This window comes from Theropithecus gelada, chromosome 1, assembly GCF_003255815.1.
Source record: "Theropithecus gelada isolate Dixy chromosome 1, Tgel_1.0, whole genome shotgun sequence".
Classification (NCBI taxonomy): Eukaryota; Metazoa; Chordata; class Mammalia; order Primates; family Cercopithecidae; genus Theropithecus; species Theropithecus gelada.
The window spans coordinates 35,048,580-35,074,107 of record NC_037668.1 but is presented as its reverse complement, the minus strand read 5'-3'; the positions used below and the strand labels follow the sequence as shown (position 1 = coordinate 35,074,107).

General features: G+C 54.8%; 1 protein-coding gene across 6 annotated transcripts in view; it reads left to right on the top strand.

The window, feature by feature from the left end:
* The window catches only part of ACOT7 (acyl-CoA thioesterase 7), a 133,594-nt gene that overhangs the window by 31,740 nt on the left and 76,326 nt on the right, over nucleotides 1–25,528 (top strand). For 3 of the 6 annotated variants that reach the window (XM_025404978.1, XM_025404972.1, XM_025404963.1), the window contains exon 2: nucleotides 16,251–16,368. The exons of 1 other annotated variant lie outside the window; for it this stretch is intronic. In XM_025404978.1, coding sequence (XP_025260763.1) covers nucleotides 16,251–16,368 — 118 coding nt within the window. Of the gene's footprint in view, nucleotides 1–4,073; nucleotides 4,228–6,158; nucleotides 6,277–16,250; nucleotides 16,369–25,528 lie in introns of those variants that run through there. 2 more of the 6 variants (XM_025404996.1, XM_025405007.1) reach the window with 2 other exon arrangements.

Sequence of the window (25,528 nt, the reverse complement as noted above, 5' to 3'; positions counted from 1 at the left end):
TTTCTTTAGGCATATTGCTATTATACACTTAATAGACTACAGCGTAACTTTTACGTGCACTGGGAAACCAAAAAAACATGTGACTTATTATAAAGTGTGATGTATGCTTTGTTGCGGTGATCTGGAACCAAACCCGTGATGTCTCTGAGGTATGTCTGTGTGAGCATGTGAAGCCTTCACTGCAATCGAGACCATGAACAGGCCTGTCACCCTGCTGAGGCCCTCTGCTTCTCTGGTCCCTCCCTGCTGCCAGGCAATCTCTGCTCTGCTTTCTGTCACTATAGTTTGTGTTTCCTCGAAGTTTATAAACATGGACTTGCACAGTATGTTCTCTTTTTGTCCAGCCTCCCTCGCTTAGCATGATTACTTGGAGATTCATCCACAGAGTTGCGTGTATCAGTCATTCATTCCTTTCTTTCTTTTTTTTTTTTTTTTTAGACGGAGTCTTGCTCTGTCCCTAGGCTGGAGTGCAGTGGCGTGATTTTGGCTCACTGTAACCTCCGCCTCCCAGGTTCAAGTGATTCTCCTGCCTCGGCCTCCAGAGTAGCGGGGACTACAGGCGAGCGCCACCACGGCCCGCTAATTTTTGTATTTTTAGTAGAGACGGGATTTCACCATGTTGGCCATGCTAGTCTCGATCTCTTGACCTCGTGATCTGCACGCTTCGGTCTCCGAAAGTGCTGGGATTACAGGCGTGAGCCACGGCGCCCGGCCAAACGCTGGGCTTTATTTTATTTTATTTTATTTTGAGACAGAGTCTCTCGCTCTGCACCCAGGCTGGAGTGCAATGGCACGATCTCAGCTCACTGCAATCTCTGCCTCCCGCGTTCAAGGGATTCTCCTGCCTCAGCCTCCTGAGTAGCTGGTATTACAGGCATGCACCACCAAGCCCAGTTAATTTTATATTTTTAGTAGAGATGGGGTTTCTCCATGTTGGTCAGGCTGGTCTTGAATGCCCAACCTCAGGTGATCCACCTGCCTCGGCCTCCCAAAGTGCTGGGATTACAGGTGTGAGCCACCGAACCTGACCATGCCCGGCTACACCCAGCTAATGTTTTGTATTTTTAGTATAGACAGGGTTCCATCATGTTGGCCAGGCTGGTCTCAAACTCCTGACCTCGTGATCCGCCCACCTCAGCCTCTCAAAGTGCTGAGAATACAGGCGTGAGCCACCACCTGTTCATTCCTTTCTATTGTGCTGCATCGTATGGATAGACCACAATGTGTTCATCCGGTGATGAACGTTTGCATTGTTTCCAGTTTTGGGCTATTACATGGAAAACCACTATGAATATTCATCTACAAGTCTTTATAAGGACATATGCTTTTATTGGTAAATATGAGTAGAAATAAATACTAGGAGTACAGTGGCTGTGTTTATGGTGGGTGTATGTTTAACTATTTAAGAAACTGCCGAATTGTTCCCAAAGTGGTTGTGCCATTTTGTGTTTCCAGCTGCTGTAGACGAGAGTGTCAGTTCCTCCCCGCCCTCGCCAACACCTGGTGCAGGCTTCTAATTTCACCCATTCTGATAGGTGTGTAGTGGTATCTTACTGTGATTTTAATTTGTATTTTCCTAATGTCTAATGATGTTAAACATCTTTTCTTTCTTTTTTTTGTAGAGATAGAGTCTCCTCTTGTTGCCCAGGCTGGCCTGGAACTCCTGGGCTCAAGTGATCCTCCTGCCTCAGCCTCCCAAAGTGGTGGGATGACAGGTGTGAGTCACTGCATCTGGCCTTTTTTGAGACAAGGTCTCTCTGTGTCATCCAGGCTGGAATTCAGTGGTGCAGTCTTGGCTCGCTGCAGCCTTGACCTCCCGGCTCAAGCGATCCTACCACCTTAGCCCCCTGAGTAGTTGGGCCCACAGGTACGCACCATTATGCTCGGCTAATTTTTTGGATTTTTGGTAGAGATGGGGTTTCACCATGTTGCCTAGACAGGTCTCCAACTCCTGAGCTCTAGCGATCTGCCCACCTCAGCCTCCCAAAGTGCTGCGATTACAGGCGTGCATGACCATGCTTAGCCAAAGGTCATTTGTTTTTTTCACGTTGAACTCTGAGAGATCTTTCTGGAGCCTGGATGTAAGTTTCTGACCCTACCAGCTTCCTCTAGCATGAGGCAGTGAGTTTCGGTTGGGGAGAAGGATGTGGCCTCCCATTCTAGGGCGCATCGATGCAGAGTTCTCCTTGAATTCTCTCTTCTGAGTGCCCTCTGATGCGCTGGGCTCGGTGTGCTTTTGAGTTCTAGGCGTCTGTCTCATTTCCTACCTTCTTGCTATATGCTTGGCTGCCTGGGCAGGTGTGGGAGGGATGGGGGAAGAAGTGCTGCCATCTCTTGATTTTTTTTTTTTCTTTTTTTTTTGAGATGGAGTTTCACTTTGTCACACAGGCTGGAGTACAATGGCACAATCTCGGCTCACTGCAACCTCTTTCTCCTGGGTTCAAGCGATTCTCTTGCCTTAGCCTCCCAAGTAGCTGGCATTACAGGTGCCCACCACCATGTCCAGCTAATTTTTGTAGTTTTAGTAGAGACGGAGTTTTGCCATGTTGGCCAGGCTGGCCTCGAACTCCTGACCTCAGGTGATCTGCCCGCCTTGGCCTCCCAAAGTGCTGGGATTACAGGCATAAGCCACCGTGCCCAGCCCACCTCTTGACTTTTTAGCTTCCAGATGCCTTCGAAAGCTGCAGAAAACTGTGGGTCATTTCCCCGGAAAAGTAGAAACCAAACACAACCTCAAGCATGTTTTTAGGGATGCTCGCAGCCTACTGACCCAGTTCTACTTGGTTTGGGTTTAGAGATGGCACGGCTGCAGGTCTCTGCCAAGCTGTATGTGTTTTTCTTTAGACTAGATTTTGGGAGTGCCTTTCTGGGGCAAAGTGTTTCCAGTGCTCCTGCCATGCGTCACCCACATGGCCAGTGCTGGTGGAGGGAGGGGCCGCAGCTTCTGGCATCCGGTTGTTTGTAGTTTTTTTTGTTTGTTTTTGTTGTTGTTGTTGTTTTGGACAGAGTCCCGCTCTGTTGCCGGGGCTGGAATGCAGTGACGTGATCTTGGCTCACTGCAACCTCCGCCTCCTGGGTTCAGGTGATTCTCCTGCCTCACGTTGCCTGGTAGCTGGGATTGCAGGAGCACACCACCATGCCCGGTTAATTTTTTTTTTTTTAGTAGTGGTGGGGTTTCACCATGTTGGCCAGGCTGGTGTCAAACTCCTGACCTCAGGTGATCCACCTGCCTCGGCCTCCCAACATGCTGGGATTACAGGCATGAGCTACCCCACCCTGTCTTGTTTGTAGTTTATAACAGCTTTCCTGAGCTGTAACTTAATGAAGTCCACCCTTTTTGATTGTACAATTCTGCGTGAACCTTAGTGGATTCACAAGGTTATGCAGCCACCAGCACAATTTAATTCCAGAACATTTTCATCACCCCCGGAATTAACCTGCATGCATTAGCAGTCACTCCCATTTCCCGTCCTCCAACCCCTGCCCCCCACCAGCCGACTTTCTGTTTCTGTAGATCTGCCTGTTGTGGACGTTTAATATACACAGAATCAGACGGCACGTGACCTTTTGCGATTGACTTCTTTCACCCAGCGTGGTTTCAAGGCTGGTCCGTGCATTACTGTGGATCTGTAGGTCTTCATTTGTTATGGTCACATAATATCTCATTGTATGGATTTATCACGTTTTGTTTACCTACCCATCCATGGTGGACGCCGGGTTCTTTCCATCCTTGGGTGGTTGTGAATAATGCTGCCATGAACATTTCTAGACATCTCGTTTTGTCAATTAAAATGATTTTTAATATAGTAGATGGGAAGTAGCACCTTGAGTTGTTTAACTTTGAGATTATGTGCTCATAAGGCTAAGCTATCTGACAAGTCCTCCCTCTTTGCGGGACCGTCTGGTTGTGGCTTGAACCTGTGTTGCTATGGAAGCCTGGTAGGTCCTCACTGATTTGGGGTGGGTGGTGGGCCTAGCACACCTGGGCTTGGACCAGTTGGAAGGGTTGCTTAGGGAGGCAGCAATGCCCACCTGGAGGGATGAGGCCAAGTCCAAAGGGCACAGTATTGGGGCCCAGGCTCATTCCTTGAGTTCCATTTGGCTACAGCTTCTGGAGGGAGCCGACGGGAGACGTGGGGAGACGATGCTCCTGGTTTGGAGAAGCTTGTCACTAAACGTCCTCAGAAAGGAAGTCAACAGGGCCTGTTTTGGGGAGAAGGCCAAACAGTGAGTTGGGAGCTGAGAGGAACAATGGGCTATTTGGGGTCAGGGGAGGGAAGTGTGTCTGGGAGGACCTGTCCTGTGTGCCAGGGTAGGAGGTGCTGTGGCTTCAAGTCCCCTGGCCCTGGGATGCCAGCTACTCAGGATGATGGGCCTAGATGGGCAGCCAGGAGGCTAAGGAGGCTGACGGCCTGGGCCTGGGCCTGGACAGGCTGCCTGGGTGGGGAGGGCTCAGGGAGCATTTTCAGCCAGGGTTAGCTGCCAGGATTGGGCCAGACTCAGCCCCCTGACTTACCCTCTAGGGAGACATTTTGGGTCAGTGGTATCCCTTTAGAATCCCCTCCTCTTCCAGCTTCTAGACATTAAACATTCCTGGGTGGGGGCAGCTCCAGCCTCCCTGTGGGACCCAGCGTGCGTGGGGTTTGTAAGCTGAAAATGTCTTTCTCTTTATTTTTGCGCATAGGTGAAAGGACTTACCCTTTAGTAATAATAACTTTTTTTTTTTTTTTTTGAGATGGAGTCTCGCTGTTGCCCAGGCTGGAGTGCAGTGGTGTGATCTCGGCTCACTGCAAGCTCCGCCTCCCGGGTTCACGCCATTCTCTTGCCTCAGTCTCCCAAGTAGCTGGGACTACAGGTGCCCGCCACCATGCCTGGCTAATTTTTTGTATTTTTAGTAGAGACAGGGTTTCACAGTGTTAGCCATCTCCTGACCTCGTGATCCGCCTGCCTCAGCCTCCCAAAGTGCAGGGATTATAGGCATGAGCCACCGTACCCAGCCTCCTTTTGGTAATAATTTACTTATTTAACTTTTACCAGAGTGACTTCCCAGGCTCAGAAGCCCTCCAGCACTGCCTGCCAGTTGGTTAGATAGAATGTGGAAGTTTGATAAGGGCCCTCTGTTCCAGCAGGAGTGGCTGTCTGCCTAATCAGCCCTCTCTGCCCTAACTTTCTCTTTCACAACTAAACGTGTGGAACTTGCCCAGAGGTCGGGGGCCAGGCCGGGGCGACCCACCCTGAGAGGAGGCCCGTGGGTCCAGCCTGGTTGAGTTGGCTGTGCGGCCTGCGCTGTGGCTGGGGACTTTCCATTTCCCTTGCTGGTCACAGGATTTCTGGGAAAGCAGCCCTGGTGGGGGCAGCATTGCGGGAGGTAGTGGTGATAACACATCCCGCCTCCTGCACTGGGCCCCCTGTAGCCTGCACCCTGGCCGTGTGATTGTTTGGCCTCTTTCTTTCTGACACCCAGTAGAAGGGGAGGCAGAGTGAAGAGAGTACAGGTGCGGGGGGGCACAGGGCCCACAGGTAGCAGCTGGCAGCCTGAGAGCCTGCGGGAGTGGAGGAAGGGTAGCGGAGTTGCTGGGCCCCAGGACAGGCAGGGCACCCTCTGAAGCGGGGGTTGGAGGGAGGAAGAGGGGGACGGGGAAGGACAGGGGTCAGGGGTGTGGCCTGAGGAGCGGGGAGGCTGGACCGCCTGTCCACTTTGCTTCAGCCAGGGAGCTGGCCCTTGGGACAGGCTTTAGTTGCCAGCTCCATCAGCAGGATGCAGGCTTGGACCTGCTGGAGTCCTTGTTGGCCTGTGACCTTCCTCCCCTGTGTACATTTCAGGGAGCTCTAGAAGGCGGCAACAGGGCCAGGCCTGGCTGTGGCTGAGACCCTGGAGAAAGACTAAGGGGCTGTGTTGTGCCCTGTCAGAGAAGGCAGAGCCTCACAACCGCTTCCCTGAGGCTGCTCAGCAGCGGCCCCTCTGCCTTCCTGATCTCCTGGCACGGCAGCCGGAAGAGCTCACAGAATTACTTCTTCTGTAATTATTTATAAAGCAAGGTTTCTATGACGACTGGTTTCTGGTAGACGCTCTGGATTGGCGAGGCAGCCTCTTCCTGGCCAGATCGGGCAGCTCAGGAAGCTGGGGGTGGGGGGTGCTCCCCACCAAGCCCGGTGTGGCGGGGAGCTGGGACAGTCCTGGGTCAGGCAGGGACTGTGTGATGCTTCCCGCTCCCTCGCCTTTCTCTGCATCTGATCCTGGGATGTCCTAGCCACCATGGCTTTCCAGCTGAGCAGGTACTGCCAGTCATGGGCATGTCCGGGTCGTGCAGGGGCCACTGTGGGTGGATTGTTTGGGGACATTTGGAGGGGAGGGTTGGGTAGAGGGAACTCGGCCCCTGTGCCCAGCAGGCTGGCTGGTATCATGCAGCCAAGAAGGGCAGTAGGGCACCTGCCTGGCCCAGCTCTTACTGACCCCCAAGGTTAGGTGGTCAGCTGAAGCTGGGACAGGAAGTGCAGGCCTGGGTAAGCTGGGAGCCCCTGACAGGGACCAGGGCACTCCCCTGCCTGCTCTAGTCCCTGGGGAGAAAGGCACCTGGTTTTCTTTCCGGCCTTGCTCCTGAGGCTTCCCTCTGCTCCTGCCAGCTGGGCTGGGTTCGCTGCTGGGTTTGCTGCGGTTTCCCAGCGCTGCTGAGCTTCCTACCTGCGGTGGAGGGGGCGCTGTGGGCTGCACAAGGAGCCTCCTGGGTCAGTCCCCTGCTCCTGGCCAAAATGGAGGCTGGGAGTTCAGGGCCATTGTCGGCCTCTTCCCCTGTCCTGCTTGGGGGCCTGGAAGTGTCGCTGGAACTTTCCTTGGCCCAGCCCTTCCTCCCACGCTTCCCTCTCCTGGGATGCAGTGGCGTGTCTACAGGTTGAAGGAACTTCGCCGGAACTGCCTTAGGCAGCCAGTCAAAGAGGAGAAGCAGGGACTGGGCGCGGTGACTCACACCTGTAATCCCAGCACTTTCACCAAGGCAGGTGAATCAACTGAGGTCAGGAGTTTGAGACCAGCCTGGTCAATACGGTGAAACCCCCATCTCTACTAAAAAATACAAAAATTGGTCGGGCATGGTGACGTGTACCTGTAATTCCAGCTACTTGGGAAGCTGAGGTAGGAGAATCGCTTGAACCCGGGAGGTAGAGGTTGCAGTGAGCTGAGATCACGCCACTTCATTCCAGCCTCGGTGACAGAGTGAGACTCCCTCTCAAAAAAAAAAAAAAAAAAAAAATGGAGAAGCAGGGCTACTTGAGCTTCCATTTGGCAGAGTCCCCCATGGATAGAGGAGGCATTTACGTGTACCTCTGCCTGGACTTTGAGGCCCCATGCTCATCCAAACACCTGTTTTGTCCCTCAAGGCTGCCTGGTGTGAGGCCCCCGTCTCCCCATGCCATAAGGAGACCCACTTCTCCTTTTCTTCCAGGAACGGCAACCCCTGTCCCTTGTCTACTCCTGGCCAAGGCAGCCTCTGCTGAGCTCCTGCAGGAAGCTCCGAGTGTCTGCGGCCCCAGGTGGTGGCCCCCAGCCATGAGTGGCAGCTGCGGCCCCATGATCGGGAACAATCTGCCCAGACACCTCTGTCCCACCCAGCTTTCCAGCTGAGGTGAGGGTGGAGCACGCGCACCTGGTGCTTGATCTCTGGTTTGAGGCCTTTGTCAGAAGGGGGAAGTAATGAGCTGCCTGCCCTGCAGGCCCCGTCCTGACCCACCTGGACCCCAGACCCCTACCTGGCTGTGCAACTTCAGGTGGGCACTTTAGCTTCCACTGTGGAGTAAAGGAAGCAAGGCTCACCTACCCCTGGTTACCCTGGGTTTCACGCAGTAATGTTTTCATTTTAACACTGACTTTTTTTTTTTTTGAGACGGAGTTTTGCTCTTGTTGCCCAGACTGGAGTGCAGTGGGCGCAATTTCGGCTCACCACAACCTCTGCTTCCAGGGTTTAAGCGATTCTCCTGCCTCAGCCTCCCAAGTAGCTGGGATTACAAGCATGTGCCACTACGGTTGGCTAATTTTGTATTTTTAGTAGAGACGGGGTTTCTCTATGTTGGTCAGGCTGGTCTCAAACTCCCGACCTCAGGTGATCCACCTGCCTCTGCCTCCCAAAGTGCTGGGATTACAGGCGTGAGCCATCACGCCTGACCATGAAAGTATAGTCATCGCCCTTTTTTTTTTTTTTGAGACGGAGTCTCACCCTATGGCCCAGGCTGGAGTGCAATGGCGTGATCTTGGCTCACTGCAACCTCCGCCTCCCAGGTTCAAACAATTCTCCTGCCTCAGCCTCCCAAGTAGCTGGGATTACAGGAGCCTGCCACCACGCCCAGTTATTTTTTTGTATTTTTAGTAGAGATGGGGTTTCACCATGTTGGTGAGTCTGGTCTCGAACTCCTGACCTCATGATCCGCCCGCCTCAGCCTTCCAGAGTGCTGGGATTACAGGCGTAAGCCACTGCGCCCGGCCAGCACTGACATTTTTATGTCAGAGTCAGAGACACTGGTGGCACTCCCAGCTGGCCATGTGCTGGGCTGTAGAAGGGGCAGGCAGAGTTCAGTGCCCTGCAGGGCTGCTGCCAAGGTCACTGCACAGGGGCCTGTCCGGGGCTGCCCAGGTGTGGGTGGCGGGTGCTGAGCAGGGCTGAGGGTGCTGAGCTGGGCTGAGGGGTGCTGAGCGGGGCTGAGGATGCTGAACTGGGCTGAGGGTGTTGAGCGGAGCTGAGGGCATTGCCGCTGCTGCCTCGAGGCTCCGCTGTGCCACTCAGTGCTGCTTTCTTTGGTAGCAGCAGAGGCCGCTGGGCGTGGCCACAAACCAGGTGGTGGGTGACAACTGGAAGCAATTTCCTCAGGCTGGAGACCCAGCGGTGGGCAGGGCCACGCTCCCATCTGACGGGAGGCTGCTCCCGTCTCTGCCTTCATCTTCATCTGGACCTCCTGTGTCTCATGTCGAGATTTCCCTGTTCCTATAAGGACACCAGTTGTTGGGTTAGGGCCCTCCCTAAGGCACAGCGACCTCATCTTGATTGTATCTGGATGCAAAGAACTCTTTCCAAGTAAGGTGACATTCATAGTTTCTGGGGTTAGTTCTCAAACATATCTTTTGGGGGACACAATTCAACCCAGTACTCAGGCTCCACCCAGGGCACAGGAGGCATGGCCAGCCCTCAGGGTGTCTGCTGCGAGGCCAGGGGACAGGAGCAACTCCTCTCTCTGCCAGGCTCCCGTCGATTGTTCCAGGCACCCACCCTTTCCACTCCGGGAATGCATCCCCTGCCTCACTCCCACTGCAGAACAGGCTGAGGCTGTCCTGCCGGGCGGTGGGCTGGGCCCCAGGGCGATGGGCTGGACCCCAGGGCCGCTGCTGCAGGCGCTCTTGGGATGAGTGCTGGCCCATCGCCTCTGGTGTGTGATGACATCTGAGTTTTGAGCTGTGCCTTGAAGCATTTTCTTTTTTCTTTTCTTTTTCTTTTTTTTTTTTTTTTTTGAGATGGAGTGTTGCTCAGTCGCCCAGGCTGGAGGGCAGTGGCGAGATCTTGGCTCACTGCAAGCTCCGCCTCCTGGGTTCAGGCCATTCCCCTACCTCAGCCTCCCGAGTAGCTGGGACTACAGGTGCCCGCCACTACGCCTGGCTAATTTTTTATATTTTTAGTAGAGACGGGGTTTCACCACGTTAGCCAGGATGGTCTCGATCTCCTGACCTTGTGATCTGCCCATCTTGGCCTCCCAAAGTGCTGGGATTGTAGGCATGAGCCACCGTGCCCGGCTGAAGCATTTTCAAAGACCACTGATTAATTTGAATGGGTCGAGATGGTTTAAAGGCATCCAAAAGACACAGAGGCATCTCACTGAGGTCTCTGCTCAGTAGTTAGTTTCTTCCTCTGGGGGCCATGGAGGCCTCTGGTTTCCCACACCTCCTTCCTGGAATGGTCGTCCCTGCACCCCGGGTGGTCACCTTGCTCCCGTGAGTGTGTGCCTCGCTGTTTTTCACCTGACAGCTGGTCTCTGAGAAGGTTCCTACTCCTCGTGCAAGGCTGAGCAATATTCCGATGTGTGGCTGTTACTTTTATGTCCTCATGTGGACATCTAGGCGCTGGCACGTGTCCTGTGTTATACACGGCTGTGCAGTGAGTACCCTTGCATGTGCTTGGTTTAACCATGTGTGGAAACAGCTGTGGGGTAGATTTCTGCGAGTGGAATCCTGGGTCAGGGTGTCCCTGTGCCTCTGGGGTTTGGGAGGGTGGTGTCGGGTGCCCTCTGTGAGGGGGTATTGGCTTACACTCCCCTATTCGTAAATGGTGCCCTGTCCTTCACAAAGGGTGGGTCAGACGTTGCTGGGACAGGTAGAACAGTGGGAAGGGCCAGCTGTGCCTGGTAAACAGCGGTGCTCTGGCAGGTACAGCTCTGAGCCCCGCAGGGCAGTGAGAGTTGAGGTGGAAAAGTTCTGGATCCCTGAGAGCTCTGGATGCCTTACTAGGAGGTTAAGTCTTTATTCTGTCGATAGGAAGGGCCCTGGAAGGTGTGGATAAAGGAGTGACTTGGCTAGACTCCTGCTTAGGAAGAGCCACTCCTGGGGCTGTGTGCGGTCAGGGCTAGTTAGGATCTGAGCCAGGGCAAGAGGCCAGTGCAGAGGCCATGGGGGTGAGAGGCCAGTGCAGAGGCCATGGGGGTGANAGGCCATGGGGGTGAGAGGCCAGTGCAGAGGCCATGGGGGTGAGAGGTCAGTGCAGAGGTCATGGGGGTGAGAGGTCAGTGCAGAGGCCATGGGGGGGCTAGAGGCCAGTGCAGAGGCCATGGGGGGGCTAGAGGCCAGTGCAGAGGCCATGGGGGGGCTAGAGGCCAGTGCAGAGGCCATGGGGGGGCTAGAGGCCAGTGCAGAGGTCATGGGGGGGCTAGAGGCCAGTGCAGAGGCCATGGGGGGTGAGAGGCCAGTGCAGAGGCCATGGGGGGTCTAGAGGCCAGTGCAGAGGCCATGGGGGGTGAGAGGTCAGTGCAGAGGCCATGGGGGGTGACCTCCCCAAAGTGTTTGATTGGTTCCTGGGCTTCAGCCTCCCCAGCCTCCCCTCCTTTCAGGATGGATCCAGACTTTGTCTCAGGCCATCTCTTCTTCATCCCCTTTTGGGCCGTGCGCCAGCTTTGTGGGGTTGCTTTCTGTTTCTAGAGCTCGCCGGGCACTCCTGGCCTTGGGCCCCGAACATTCCCTCTCCTCGTAACCTTCTCAGACCTCTGCTCCTGGCTCACCCTTTAGGAGTTGGCCAAGGTGTCACTTCCTCTGGGAAGCTTTCCCGGAGATCAGGAGGAGTGGCACCCTTCTGGGAGTGGCACCTTGACCCATGTGTGCTCAGCTTCCTCAGAGCCCTCATCATCAGCTGGATGCCACTTCCAGAGGGGACACCAGCCAAGAGTGGGGCGGCTGAGAGGGGGTTGGCAGCATCTGCGTCCATTAGCCTTGGGCCCCAGCACCTGCCACTCATGCTACAAGGACTGGACAAACATGGTTCTGATCTTGGACAGGAGCAGCTGGAACAGAAAAAGGGCGCGACTGTGGGCGCGGGTGACATACCAGACATGCAGTCAGCCCAGGTGACTGGCTGCCAGGACCCAGCAGGTGGAAGATAGAGTGGGGAATACTCGGGGCCAGGCCCAGAGAGAGAAGGCAGCCACGTAGGAAAGGTCCCACCCCAGGCAACTTTCTGTCTTTCCTTGAAATTTCTGGGATCAGAGGAGGGCTTAGAAGTGCAGGTTAGTGTGATGGGGGCTGGGGGAGGAATAACATGTCAGACTCAGCCGCAAACAGTCCTCCAGAACGGGGCCAGGCCTGTGCCGCTGCCCGGGCTGGCCTGTGTGGTGTTCACGTGTCTTTATTTTTAGATAATTTTTAACCCCAGGAATCCTAGAGATAGACAAATGTCTGTCTGTCTGTCTCTCCTTCCTTCCTTCCTTCCTTCCTTCCTTCCTTCCTTCCTTCCTTCCTTCCTTCCTTCCTTCCTTCCTTCCTTCCTTCTTTCCTTTCCTTTCCTTTCCTTTTCTTTTCTTTCTTTTTTTTTTAGACAGTCTCACTCTGTCTCACTCTGTCGCCCAGGCTGGAGTACAGGGGCGTGATCTCAGATCACTGCAACCCCCGCCTTTCAGGTTCAAGCAATTCTCCTGCCTCAGCCTCCTGACTAGCTAGGATTACAGGCATGTACCACCACGCCCTGCTAATTTTTGTATTTTTAGTAGAGATGGGGTTTTACCATTTTGGCCAGGCTGATCCTGAACTCCTGACCTCAAGTGATCCGCCCCCCTCGGCCTCTGTAAGTGCTGGGATTACAGGTGTGAGCCACCTCGCCTGGCAGCCAAATATATTTCTTTCTTTCTTTCTTTTTTTTAAAAACATATATTATTTATGATGTGCAGTCCTTATTCTAAGCACTTGTCCCATTCACTTCATCCTTACTCTATGTCTAGTAAGTACACTACCCCCATCTTCTGGATGAAGAAACTCAAACAGAAAAAAAGTTAAATAATCTGTCCAAGGTCTTGCAGCTGCTAAGTGCCAGAACTAGGATTCAAAGCCAGAGAGTCCAGTGCCAGGACTATGCTCCCACCTTCTGCTCCGTTCTGCAAAGGAGGAGAGGTATGAAGGCCACGTGGTACGCAGGGACCAAGAATCTGCTGAGTTGCTGGACAGCAAAGGGCAAGGTTGTTTACTTTTTTTTGAGATGGAGTCTCGTTCTGTCGCTAGGCTGGAGCGCAGCGGCGCAATCTCGGCTCACCACAACCTCCACCTCCCGGATTCCATTCTCCTGCCTCAGCCTCCTGAGTAGCTGGGACTACAGGCATGCACCACCACGCCCAGCTAATTTTATTTTTTTTTCTTAGTAGAGACGGGGTTTCACCATGTTCGCCAGGATGGTCTCGGTCTCCTGACCTCGTGATCCGCCCGCCTCGGCCTCCCAAAGTGCTGGGATTACAGGCGTGAGCCACTGCACCCGGCAGCCAAATATATTTCAATTTTCCTTTTCTCTTTTGAGACAGCCTCTCACTCTGTTGCCCAGGCTTGAATGCGGTGGTGCAATCATGGCTAACTGCAATGTCCTCTTCCCGGGCTCAAGTGATCCTCCCGCCTCAGCCTGTCTAGTTGCCACAGCACCCAGCCTGTATTTCAGTTTTTTAATAGTAAAGAGGGGCTGGGTGCGGTGGCTCATGCCTGTAATCCCAGCACTTTAGGAGTCCGAAACAGCGGATCACCTGAGGTCAGGAATTCAAGACAGCCTGGCCAACATGGCAAAACCCTGTCTCTAGTGAAGATACAAAATTTAGCCAGACATGGTGGTGCGTGCTTATAATCCCAGCTACTCAGGAGGCTGAGGCAGGGGAATCGCTTGAACCCAGGAGACGGAGGTTGCAGTGAGCCGAGATCGTGCCACTGCACTCCAGCCTGGGTGACAGAGTGAGACCCTGTCTCAAGAAACAAACAAAAAAATAGTGAAGAGGAACGTGAACTGCTTTCGGTACCCGTGTCTTTATTAGAAATGGGAAAACAAAGTCTCCAGTGAGAGGCAGCTGCTTTCCTGGCTCCCCTGGCTATCACCCCTGCCTGCCTGGAGACGGAGGCAGTCATGGACCCTGTCCTGGGATGGACACGCTTGGCCTTGGCCAGGCCATGGGGCAGGGCCTGAGAGAGTGACAGATCTGTGTATGGGTCCTGGAGGCTGGCTGGACCCAGCTGCTCCTAAGCTGTTTGGAAGGAATGAGGGAGGTAGGGAGGGGAAGAGGGAGGGGCCAGGTGTGGAGCAGCTGGTTGGGAAGGAATTCTAGCTGAGGCTGGGACTCACTGACTCACTGGCTACCCGGGCTTGGAGGGAAGGTGTCTGATTTGGGAAGAGGGAAGGGGTGAGTGAGTTGGGCTTTGGGCCTCATGCATTGGAGGTGACAGCACAATCCCCAGGCAGGAATAAAGTCCTATGGGGGAGAGCTGTATCTGACCTTGAGGGCAGGGGCTGGCTTCCTGGGTGGTCAGTTGGGGAGTTAGGATGGTCCTTGGTGCAGGACCCGAGGTGCCAAAGAAAGGTGGCCAGGCCTGTGGCAGCCGGCTGGTATGCAGTCTGCAGTTCCTGGCATGTACTCCTGATGGCACAGTGCCAAGTGCCAAGTCCTCACTTTGTTGCCAGGTGTCTCTAGGCTCTTCCCCGGGCCTCAGGCACTGTCCCTGGCCTTCTGTCTTAAAGACTACCCGCTTATCTGTCCTGTCTCCGGTGCTTGCCGCATGAAAGCACTTCCTCTGCTGCTCTGCAGCCCTTGGCCCGCGCCTCCTCTCCCTGGCCTTGTGTCATTCCTGGGGGCCAACCTGCTGTGTGTGGCTCCACTTCACAGACGGACAAAGTGAGGCCTGCAGCGGTCATTCAGGCTGCCATGGCGGGCGGCTCTGGTGCTCCTGGGAAACGCTGGGCTGATGTTTCCTCAGTGTCTAGAACCACGGGCTGGGCCCTGCTCTCCGCACCCACCCACAGCCTTGGCTGGTGCCTCCAGGACAGGCCTGTGTGGAAAGGGACCCTCTGCCCCCTGCAGCTGGTGCAGGGAAGGCCCTTCCTACTAAGTGGAAAACAAAGGGAAGAGGTTGATAGAATCATTTTGTGACTTATAATTGGCTACCTGGTAACTCAGATGAAAAAACCCAAAAACCTTTCATAGAGTAAGTTCAATTTTTAAAAACAGAGGTATTTCAACGTGAACACTCGAGACGCCAGATGAGGCTCCTTGTGTGCTCTGGGGATCCCCTGGCCGCCGTGCTTCCTGCTCCACAGGCCGCTGTCCTGCGGAACCTCGGGCCCTGCCTGACCTCAGGGCCAGAAGCCAGTTGGCCTAAGTGGCCTTGGTTTGCATGATAGACTCTCACCCAGGGTGGAGGGGTGACACTGGGGATGGGCAGCTGTCGGTCGCTGGAGGACATCCGTGGTCATTTGCTCTAGAAGTGGGATCCTGTGGCCAGAGGTTGGATTTCTTGGAGCTTCCAACTAGGTTGGCTAAATACTTACCGCAGAGGGAAAAATTCTCCTGGTTAACGTGTGGACTATTTACCGTGTGGACTATCTACCGTGTGGACTATCTACCGTGTACCATGTGCCAGCACTGTCGTGGGGTGAGCACGCGATCTGCATGATCTCCCACAGTCACGTGAGGCAGTGCTGTCTCAGTGCTGTCGTTCTGCCCATTGTACAGATGAGCACATGGAGGAGTGAGGGTTCTGACAGCTTGCCCAGGTTACTCAGCGAGTAAGAGCCAGAGCCAGGAATGCTTTCGGGGGAGGGACTTGCTCAGCCTTGGAGCCGCTAGAGGAGCGGGGAAGAGATGCAGACCTGGGGAGACGCTGCTCCTGGGGCCCCCACACTGGCCAACAGGGCCGGGCAGGCTGCACAAGCTGCAGGTGGGTGCTGTACCCTGGACCTGTGCCCACTGCCTGCCACTCATCTCCAGGCCTTGGCCTGTGAAGGTGGCTTTCATCAGCCAGGTGCTGTCTGGGAAGATGCCAGGCAACTTGCCCTGGTAGGACTGCCAAGCTGGCTTGTTGGGATTCCAGAGATTTCATGGAGCTCCCACACTGCCAGTTCTCACAACAAGGATGAAGTTGTTCCTCTTTGGGGAAGTGAGGTGGCGTTTTCATTCTTTTGGACCTAGGAGAGCTCCCTGCCCTCAATCCAGGGCCTGACTGCACACTGCCCTCCCGGGATCCGCAGAGGAGCTCAGCGCGCAGCGGGCGGGCGCTCACCTGCTGACAGGGCCTGGGGTCTTGAAGCTGTGACTCATGTCTAGTTCTCAGAACAGCCATGGCTACCTGGTTCCTCTGGGACTCCTGATGGGGGTGGTGGCGGTCCTGGGAATTTGCTTTTCACAGTCTGTGTTGGTCACTGGGAACCCCAAGGGCTGAGTCGCCACCTCCTGCCCTGTGGCTCTGCTTAAAGGTCTTTACCATCAGCCCTTCCCTGCCAGGGCAGGCCGGGGACCTGTGGCTTCAGGGGGAGAAAGTGCCCCTCTGCCCTCCTGCTCTGTCGTGGAAACAGCATCTCAGGGCCCCTTCTGTGGCCTGGCAGATGGCGCCGCACCCTGACGAACACACCACCTAGGAAGAGCCCAAACATGGAGAAGGTTCTCTTTCCTCCAGGAGCCATCGAGCCCTTTGGGGACCTTCTCCCCTCCTTGGATTGTGACAGTTGCATGAATGGCATCCTCTCCAGAGGCCTCATCCTGCTTCTCCTCTGCCCTAGGATCATGCGGCCAGATGACGCCAACGTGGCCGGCAATGTCCATGGGGGGACCATCCTGAAGATGATCGAGGAGGCAGGCGCCATCATCAGCACCCGGCATTGCAACAGCCAGAACGGGGTAAGGGTGTGGGCCCCATACCTCTGGGCCCTGGAGGCCGCACCAGTATGGGTTCAGGACAGGAGTTCCCCGGGGAGCCAGGCCTGCAGCCTTCCCTCCCCTTGTGCACTGGGCCTTGGGAACTTTGGGCCCAAGCAGTTCTGTACCGGACCCTCAGAGCTATGGTTGGTTTTGGCCTCAGCCAGGAGGTGTGGGAACCCACCAGAGATGAAGCGTCAAGCAAGCTGACAGGCCCTCCCTCCACCACTGCCCGCCATGCCACGTCCCCTGCCAACCTGGCCCTGATCAGAAGCATGCCCTGCCTGCGTGGGGTGGACTTCATTGCAATGGCCAAGAGCTGAGACATAGGGGCCACACAGCAGACGTAGGGGAGGTCCCACCTCTGCCCTGAGCAACCCTGGTGGCCATGGCAAGTGCTGTGGCTCTCTGTGACTTGGCCACTTCCTGGCTTTGAAGCTCACTGGCCTGGTACCACTGTGCCCACGATGGGGGCAGCTCTCCACCTGCCCCAAAATTATGCAGCTGGGGAGGGCCCTGTGACCCTAAAGCTGGGGACAAGGGGCATGGTCTCTAGTGTCAACCTCAGGGCTGCTGTAGGACATTCAGCCATCCCCAGCTCTGGGGAGGGGACATTTTCTCTGAAGGTCAGCTGTGGGGGAGAAGCCAGCCCTTGGGTACTGAGGACAGAGCATCTGCCATGGTGCCGCGGCTGCAGCCTTTGCACTATGGGGCTCGGTTAGCACACCTGCTGTGGCCTCCAGGGAGGCAGAGAGGAGGAAGACTCAGCCCCAGCTTGGAGAGTGGGAGTGTGAGGTGCAGGTTCCCACCATGGGCACGGGCATGATGCCACTCTATCAAGAGGCCAAGTGGAAGCCACATCAGAGACCAGGGACCAGCGGAGGCGCTGTGAGCTCTGAGCCACGCTGGTGAGATGCAGGAAGTGGCTGCTGGCTCTGTCAGCCTGGGCTGTCGGAACTAAGACCACAGCCTGCTGGCTTGTGAACAGCGGAAATGTATTTCTCACAGCCCTGGAGGCTGGAAGTCCAGGATCAGAGCGCCGGCAGATTCTGTGTCTGTTGAGGGCCCGTTTGTTTCCTGGTTCGTAGACATCACATCACTTCCTGTGTGTCCTCACTTAGCAGGAGGGGCTCTCTTAGGCCCTTTTATAAGGACACTAATTCCATTTGTGAGGGCTCTGTCCCCATGCCCTCATCACCGCCCGAAGGCCCTGCCTCCTACTACCATTCCCTTGGGGGTTGGGATTTCAACACAGGAATTTTGGGGGGACACAGTCATACAGAGCATGGCACATGCATTCAGCCTGGAACAGTGGGCAGTGTGTGTCCAGTGGAGGAGTGGAAGCTGTGTGTGTGTGTGTGCGCGCGTGTGCGTGTGCGTGCGTGTGCATATGTAGAATGAACCAAGCCACGGTAAGTGTGGATGGTTGGATGTGGATGTGGGGGACGTTGTGTGGTACCGGTTAAGGAGTGAGTTTGCTGGCAGCGCCTGGTCTAGGAGGGGTGGATGACTGGGCTGAGGCTGGATTGATTCCTTGGACCCGAGGCTCCGGTGCAGCTCAGTCACATTCAGAGAGCACCCTCTGGTGGCTGTGGGGAGGATGGGCCTGAGCCTGAGAGCCTGGGGCAGGGGTGAGGGCCAAGTCCCAAATTCCTGTTGCACCCTTCCAGAGAGAGACAGTGAGGGTCCCTGGCAGGAGAGGATGGACACGGGGAAGGAAAAGTCCCCAAGATGGGGAGGAGGGGCTTGGAAGGCGAAGAGGGTGATGCTATCACTCATAATCGCAGAATTATTTTGCTGCCATTTGGTCAGCACTTGGCATTCTGCAAAGCTGCAAAATGCTTTAGGAGCTAAAGTTTAGCTCATGGAATCCTCACAACACCCCAGAGAGGTAGCTGTTCTTGTTTTTTTTTAATTTTCTGAGACAGAGTCTCACTCTGTCACCCAGGCTGGAGTGCAATGGTGCAATCCCGGCTCACTCTAACGTCTGCCTCCCAGGTTCAAGTGAATCTCCTGCCTCAGCTTCCGGGGTAGCTGGGATTACAGGCGTGTACCACCACACCCAGCTACTTTTTTTGTATCTTTAGTAGAGACGGGGTTTCACCATGTTGGCCGGGCTGGTCTCGAACTCCTGACTTCAAGTGATCTGCCCACATCGGCCTCACAAAGTGCTGGGATTACAGGCATGAGCCTCTGCGCCCAGCTGCTGTTGTTATTTTTATTATCCCAATCGCATAGATGAGGAAACTGAGGTACAGAGAGATTGAACACTTGCTTGAGGCCACCTGGGGAGGCAGTTGGTAGGTCTGGGCTGTGACTATGCCTTGAACCTGTGCTTTGAACACTTGCCCCTCCTTGCTTCTCCGGATCTGGGGCTGCTGGAGGGACAGTTTTGACACATTGGCTTGGAGAAGCCTCTGGGCTGCTGGTCCCCAGGATGGTGATCCAGAAATTCTAGGCTCAGGAAGGGGTCTCTGAGTTCCAGGCAGCCCCAGGGTGTGGGGGTGAGAACAGTCCCGGTGCCTAGAAGGGCTTTGCTAGGGCCCTGGGTGGGGCAGGGGACCCCCCCCATCCACTCTTCCCTAGTGGTGCCTTCCAGTCTGTGGCTGGAAGTCCCAAGGTTCTGTCTCTGGCTGAGGCCTCTTGGGCAGCCCCATCTGGATGCCTTCTTGGCCTGCTTGGCCTTGATGTGCAAAAAAACGACACTCCTGTCCGCGCCCCGGGCTTGCTTCTTCCAGCCTCCCTCCCCTCAGTAAATGGTCTCTGCAACCCCCAGGTGCTCAGGCTCAGAATCTGGAGCCTCTGTCGGCCTCTCTCCCTCCCACACTCATGAGGCTCTGGGGGCAGATCCCACTGCTTTACCTTCCAGGACGTCCAGATCTGAGCACAGCCCCCCAGGCCCACCCTCACTTTGGGTCCAGTGGTGCTGCTCTCCTGATCACCCGATCACCTGATCACTGCAGCAGCCTCCTGACAGGTCACCCTGCTGGTCCCTGCCGCCTTGTTCTCCACCAGTAGCCAGGGACGTGTGGAGTCAGAGCACAGTACTGCCTGCTCAGAGCCCTCCAGATCTCCTGTTTTGCCCAGAGTCAAAGGCGCGTCCACACGAGTCCCTGTCGCTGCCTAGCACGGCTCTGGGACCTCGCCTCCTACATCTCTTTCTCAACTCTCCTCTGGCCACATTGGCTTTTCTGCTGCTTCTTGGACTTGCTGGGTGCATTCCTGCCTTGGGCCTTTGCACTGGCTTTCCCTAGATATCTACGGGGCCCTCCCCTCACCTCTTCCAGGCTCTACATAAAAACGTTGTAATCCCAGCACTTTGAGAAGCCAAGATGGACAGATCACTTGAGCTCAGGAGTTTGAGGCCAGCCTGGGCAACATGATGAAACTTTGTCGCTACAAAAACTACAAAAATTAGCCGGGTGTGGTGGCGTGTGCCTGTAGTCTCAGCTCCTCGGGAGGCTGAGGCAGGAGGATCACCTAAGCCCAGGGAGGTCGAGGCTTTAGTTAGTTGAGATCACATCACTGCTCTCCAGCCTGGGTGACAGAGTGAGACCCTGTTCCTACAAAAACAAAACATGATGTCCAGCCGTGCGCCTGATGGCCTGGCTCCCTCCCTGTTTCCAGCTGCTCTCCACTCCTGACCTTGTACGCAGTGGTAGCCCCATGAAGGCAGGCAGGACTTCTGCCCTTGGTTTCCCCAGACTGAGGCATAGAGCATGCTTAGGCATTATCTGATGAATGCTGGGAACTTGGGCCTGGCACCGTCACTGTCACGGAGAGCTTCCACCAGCGCTTACGATGAGCCCGTGGCTGTGCTGGGGCTCACGCTTCCTTTCCCTGTGTAGTCTTCCCAGCCACTTGCTGAGACAGACACTGTTCTTAACCTTGTTTTACAAGTGGGGAAACTGAGGCCTAGAACAGTTAGGTGGCTTTCCAGACAGCTGCATCCTCAGAGCTGCCGTCAGGCAGGAGATGGCCGTGGCTGGGCACGGTGATGAGACCGCGCCCTCTCTGGGCCCTCATTGGATGCTGGGCATGGTCTGTGCACTCCACGTTTGTCAGTTGCCTTATCCCCGCATGTCAGAGAGACAGCTGTCCCTGCGTCTCCCGGGCGTTTCCTAAGCACCAAGTTCTTCCCATTCATTATCCCCTCGAATCTCTGTAGCAGCCTGTTGGGACCATTTATTGCCTGTGTTTACAGAGACTGAGACATGGAGAGGTTGTGTCGCTGCACAAAGTCACAGAGCTAGTAAGCAGTAGAGCTGTTCTTTTGGGCTCTGCCTCTGAAGCTGCTGTCCTGGCTGGAAGCCCTGTGGCCATGAGGAACCCCGTGCCTGTGGTTTGCTGGGGCACCTGTGCCTCACGGGCCATGTGATGCCGATTGCTTTTGAGAGCATGGCAGAGGGCACTTCCGGGCAGGTGCTGATCAGGAGCTCATGGCTCTGACCCAGGGCAGGGTGGGGCTTTTCCTGCTCCTGCAGTCCTGGGAGCAGGAGGTGTGGGGCACATCCGAGGCACTGGCTGCTGGGAGCTCTTCCTATGGAGCGCAAATACTTGTCAGTCTATGTATCGAAGTTTTGGATCACACCAGCCTTCATGGACTCCCTGGGCCTGGCCCAGAGCCCCGCCAGCTCTTGGGAAGCAGCCGCCCACCAGCAAATCAGAGCCGTCCTGGGTCCCGGCTCCTGCCATCTGTACCCATCAGACACACAGAGCCACCTCTCCAGCCTCCCAGGCTGCCACATAGTGAAACAAAATCCTCCCACAGGGTCTCCTGATAGTGAAATGGGACCGTGGCAAGACTCCCGTGTGGATGCCTGGGAGATATTACTTTTCTTCCTCCTTTTTTTTTTTTTTTTTTGAGATGGAGTCTTGCTCTGTTGCCCAGGCTGGAGTGTAGTGGTGTGGCCTCAGCTCACTGCAACCTCTGCCTCCCGGGTTCAAGCGATTCTTCTGCCTCAGCCTCCTGAGTACTGTGACTATAGGCATGTGCCACCACACCAGGCTAATTTTTGTATTTTTAGTAGAGACGGGGTTTCACTATGTTGGCCATGCTGGCCTCGAACTCCTGATCTTGCAATCCACCCGCCTCGGCCTTCCAAAGTGCTGGGATTCCAGGCGTGAGCCACCGCGCCTGGCCCTACTTTTTTCTTTAGTATGTTAAGCTGGGAGAGAACCAAGCTTAAGGGTCATCAGTGGCCTTCTGCTCTATGAAGGACAGGCTTGAAGCCATTACCAGGTGTCCCCGTGGCACTGTGGGGAAGGCTCCTGGATGGGTCTGCATGAGGTGTGTCCCAAGGGACAGCACAAAGAGGTGCGCTCTGCCTTCCTCCTGCCTCAAGTCACTCTCTGAGTGAACCTGCTTTTGTGCCTCCTCTGAGAGGCCCTTGGACCCGCCCCTCATCCTGGCCTGCAAGGCCTGGCAGCCTGCCTCTTTGGACCTTTGTTCATGTCTCCCACTGCGTCCCTGTGTTCTGGTGGCTCCCCACCACCTCCCCGCTCTGCTCTGCTGCTCTTTCCTCTCTGCTGCTCTTTCCTCTCTGCTGCTCTTTCCTCTCCCTGTGGTACCAATGCTTCCCCTACCTCCTCCTGCCTAACACCTGGTCTTCTAGGCCTCAGCTCAAATGCCTCTCATCTGAAGTCATGCCCCGCCTTGACATCTCTGGGCTGTCTTGAGAGCACCTGATGCCATGTGGCATGGTCTCATTTCCTTCTCGTCCGTCCGCTCAGCCAGAACCCAGACTCCTCTGACCTACTCCCCTCTGTGCACCCAGCACTGAGAAGCCCCACAGATGCTGCCAGAAACCAGCTGCAAAGCAGGGAGGTGGAAGGCCACTGCCCCGGAAAAGCATGCGCCTGTAGGTCTGTTTGATCTGTGTCTGCATGGCATACCGTAATGTACTTAATCAGCCTCAAACAACACACACTTGGCTTTATCCCACTTTTATGTCTTGCAGACAGTGCTTGGCTTGTTCCAAGATGGGCACTGCCCTGCCCAGAGGCTGTGCCTAATTCTTGCCTGGCTCTGTGCAGCCCTGCCCTAACAGCCTTTGGCCAATGGGTGGTGCCATAGCCACGTACATTGACTTGGCGGGAGAAAGACACAGTTCCAGGCATCGCTTTACTGTGACCTGTTGTGAGTAGGGCAGGGTTTGCTGGGGGACAAGGCCATGTAAACCAGAATGGGGAAGCATCAGGCCACCCTCACCAGCTCTAGAACTTTTCCTGCCCAGCCCCAGATGCAGTCACAGAGTCCCTGCACCCGGGAGAGGGCTCAGACAGAGGCTCCCAGCCGTACCTCCAAAGAAGCAGGTGCAGGGTTTGAGGTGGGTCGCGAAGCTTGCATGTTTGCCCCACCTCGGTGAGTCCTCGTGTAGGTGGGTGAGTTGCACGTCGGTGCTTTAGAGGTGGCAGGCGGTAGGTGGGAGAGCACAGACGCACACACCAGGGCTTGAAGTGACTGCCACATACTCTCTGTGTGCCCTGGGATGCTTGCCTAATGTGTCACCCCTTGTCTGGGTGCTGTAAAGATCACCTGGGCCAGTGATGCTGGAGCTGGCCTAGGCCCCTCCCTCACCTGCTCCCTGCCCGCCCTGGGAAGCCTGAGGGTGCCTCAGTGTCATGCTGTCAACATCCTAAGGAAGTGATCGTTGCAGTAGAAAGTCATGGCAGTCCTCTGGGAAATGGAGACTCACATTCCCCGTGGCTCAAACACAAGGTCATCTTTTGTGTCATTTATTCAGCAAAGATGAAAAATAAGTCAATTCTGAGTGTTGATCAGGACGCTGTGAGGTGCCAAAGGCCAGGCCAGTCACTGCTGTACCGAGAAACACTTAGGATCATATATAAAAGTATTTGTCCTCAGGCCCAGAAAATAATCCCAAATGCAGAAAATGTTTAAGTGAAAGGGTGCCCATCACAGCATTGTTTATAATGAGAATCAATTGGAGATGCCCCAGATCTCTAATAAAAGAAGAAGAATGTTCAATTCCACCTGGCTAGCCATTGAAAGTAATTTTCTAAAAAAAAGTTAGGTATGGTTGCATGTGCCTGTAGTCGCAGCTACTTAGGAGGCTGAGGCTGGAGGATCACTTGAGCCCAGGAGGAGTTTGAGGCTGCAGTGAACATGATAGTGCCTGTGAATAGCCATTGCATTCCTGCCTGGGCAACACAGCAAGGTCCTGTCTCTAAAAATAATAATAATTTTGCACTGGAGTGCCTTGAGAAGGAAGTCACTGGAAAGGATAAGGAAACCTTTCACATACGGCCACTCAGACGGAGTGTTTGTGTCTCCCATGTGTTGAAATCCTCACCCCCAGGGTGATGGTATTAGGGGGTGGGGCCTTTGGGAGGTGATGAGGGCATGGGGGTGGAGCTTCATGAATGGGATCAATGGCCTCATGAAAGGGGCCCGAGGGAGCTCATTTGCCCCAACCACCACGTGAGGTCACACAAGAAGCACTATGAACCAGGAAGCTGGCCCTTACCAGACACGGAATCTGCCCATCCCTGATCTTGGAATGACCCAAGTCCCTGGAGACTTCCAGCCTCCAGGACTGTGAGAAATAAATTTCTGTTGTGCCTGAGCTGCCCAGGCTATGGCATTTTGTCATGGCAGCCCAGTGAACTAAGACCCAAACCTACAGAGGATGATCCCTAGGGTAGATGAAGAGAGAAAAGCAGGCGCAGTGCCACCTGTCCACATCCACCATCTGGAAGCCCCGCCCTGTGGTTGTAGACCTGGAGTCCGATCTGACACTTGGGATGCAGCTGCCAAGGGGTCCTGTGTGACAAAGGACGAGGTGGCCAGAGGCAGACCCAGCCCCGTAGGCTCTTTTGTTCCTTTTACGTTTTGAATCATGAGAATGGGTCGCCTATTTGAAGGATAAGAAACATTTAAATTTTTTTTTTTTTTTTTTTTTTTTTGAGATGGAGTCTTGCTCTGTCGCCCAGGCTGGCGTGCAGTGGCGCGATCTCCACTCACTGCAAGCTCCGCCTCCCGGGTTCACACCATTCTCCTGCCTCAGCCTCCCGTATAGCTGGGACTACAGGCACCAGCCACCGCACCTGGCTAATTTTTGTATTTTTAATAGAGATGGGGTTTCACCATGTTAGCCAGGATGGTTTTAATCTCCTGACCTTGTGATCCGCCTGTCTCGGCCTCCCAAAGTGCTGAGATTACAGGCGTGAGCCCCCGCGCCCAGCAAAAAACATTTAAATTTTTAAAAAGAATAGTTGGGCCGGGCGCGGGGGCTCACACCTGTAATCCTACCACTTTGGGAGGCCAAGGCGGGCGCATCACCTGAGGTCGGGAGTTCGAGACCAGCCTGACCAACATGGAGAAACCCTGTCTCTACTAAAAATACAAAATTAGCCGGGCGTGGTGGCACATGCCTGTAATCCCAGCTACTAGGGAGGCTGAGGCAGGAGAATCGCTTGAACCTGGGAGGCAGAGGTTGTGGTGAGCCGAGATTGCGCCATTGCACTCCAGCCTGGGCAACAAGAGTAAAACTCTGTCTCAAAATAAAAATAAAAAAAGAGTAGTTGGGCCGGGAATGGTGGCTCACGCCTGTAATCCCAGCACTTTGGGAGGCTGAGCCAGGCGGATCACCTGAGGTCAGGAGTTTAAGGCTGACATGGTAAAACCCCATCTTTACTAAAAATACAAAAATTAGCCAGGCGTGGTGGTGCACATCTTAATCCCAGCTACTCAGGAGGCTGAGGCAGCAGAATTGCCTGAATCCTGGAGGTGGAGGTTGCAGTGAACCAAGATTGTACCACTGCATTCCAGCCTGGGTGACGCAGCGAGACTCCATCTCAAAAAAAAAAAAAAAGAAAAAAAGAAAAATGATTGCAAAGAGCCAAGTCACAACACGGGCAGATTATTTTTCCCATATTGAATGAAAAAGAATCGGAAGGTGAGAATGTATTTAGTGGTTTTGGCGTTGTTGTTGTTGTTCTTTGTGAGATAGAGTCTTGCTCTGTCACCCAGGCTGGAGTGCAGTGGCGCGATCTCAGCTCACTGCAACCTCCCCGTCCCTAGTTCAACCGATTCTCATACCTCAGCCTCCTGAGTAGACAGGATTACAGATGTGCACTGCCATGCCTGGGTAACTTTTGTATTTTTAGTAGAGACAGA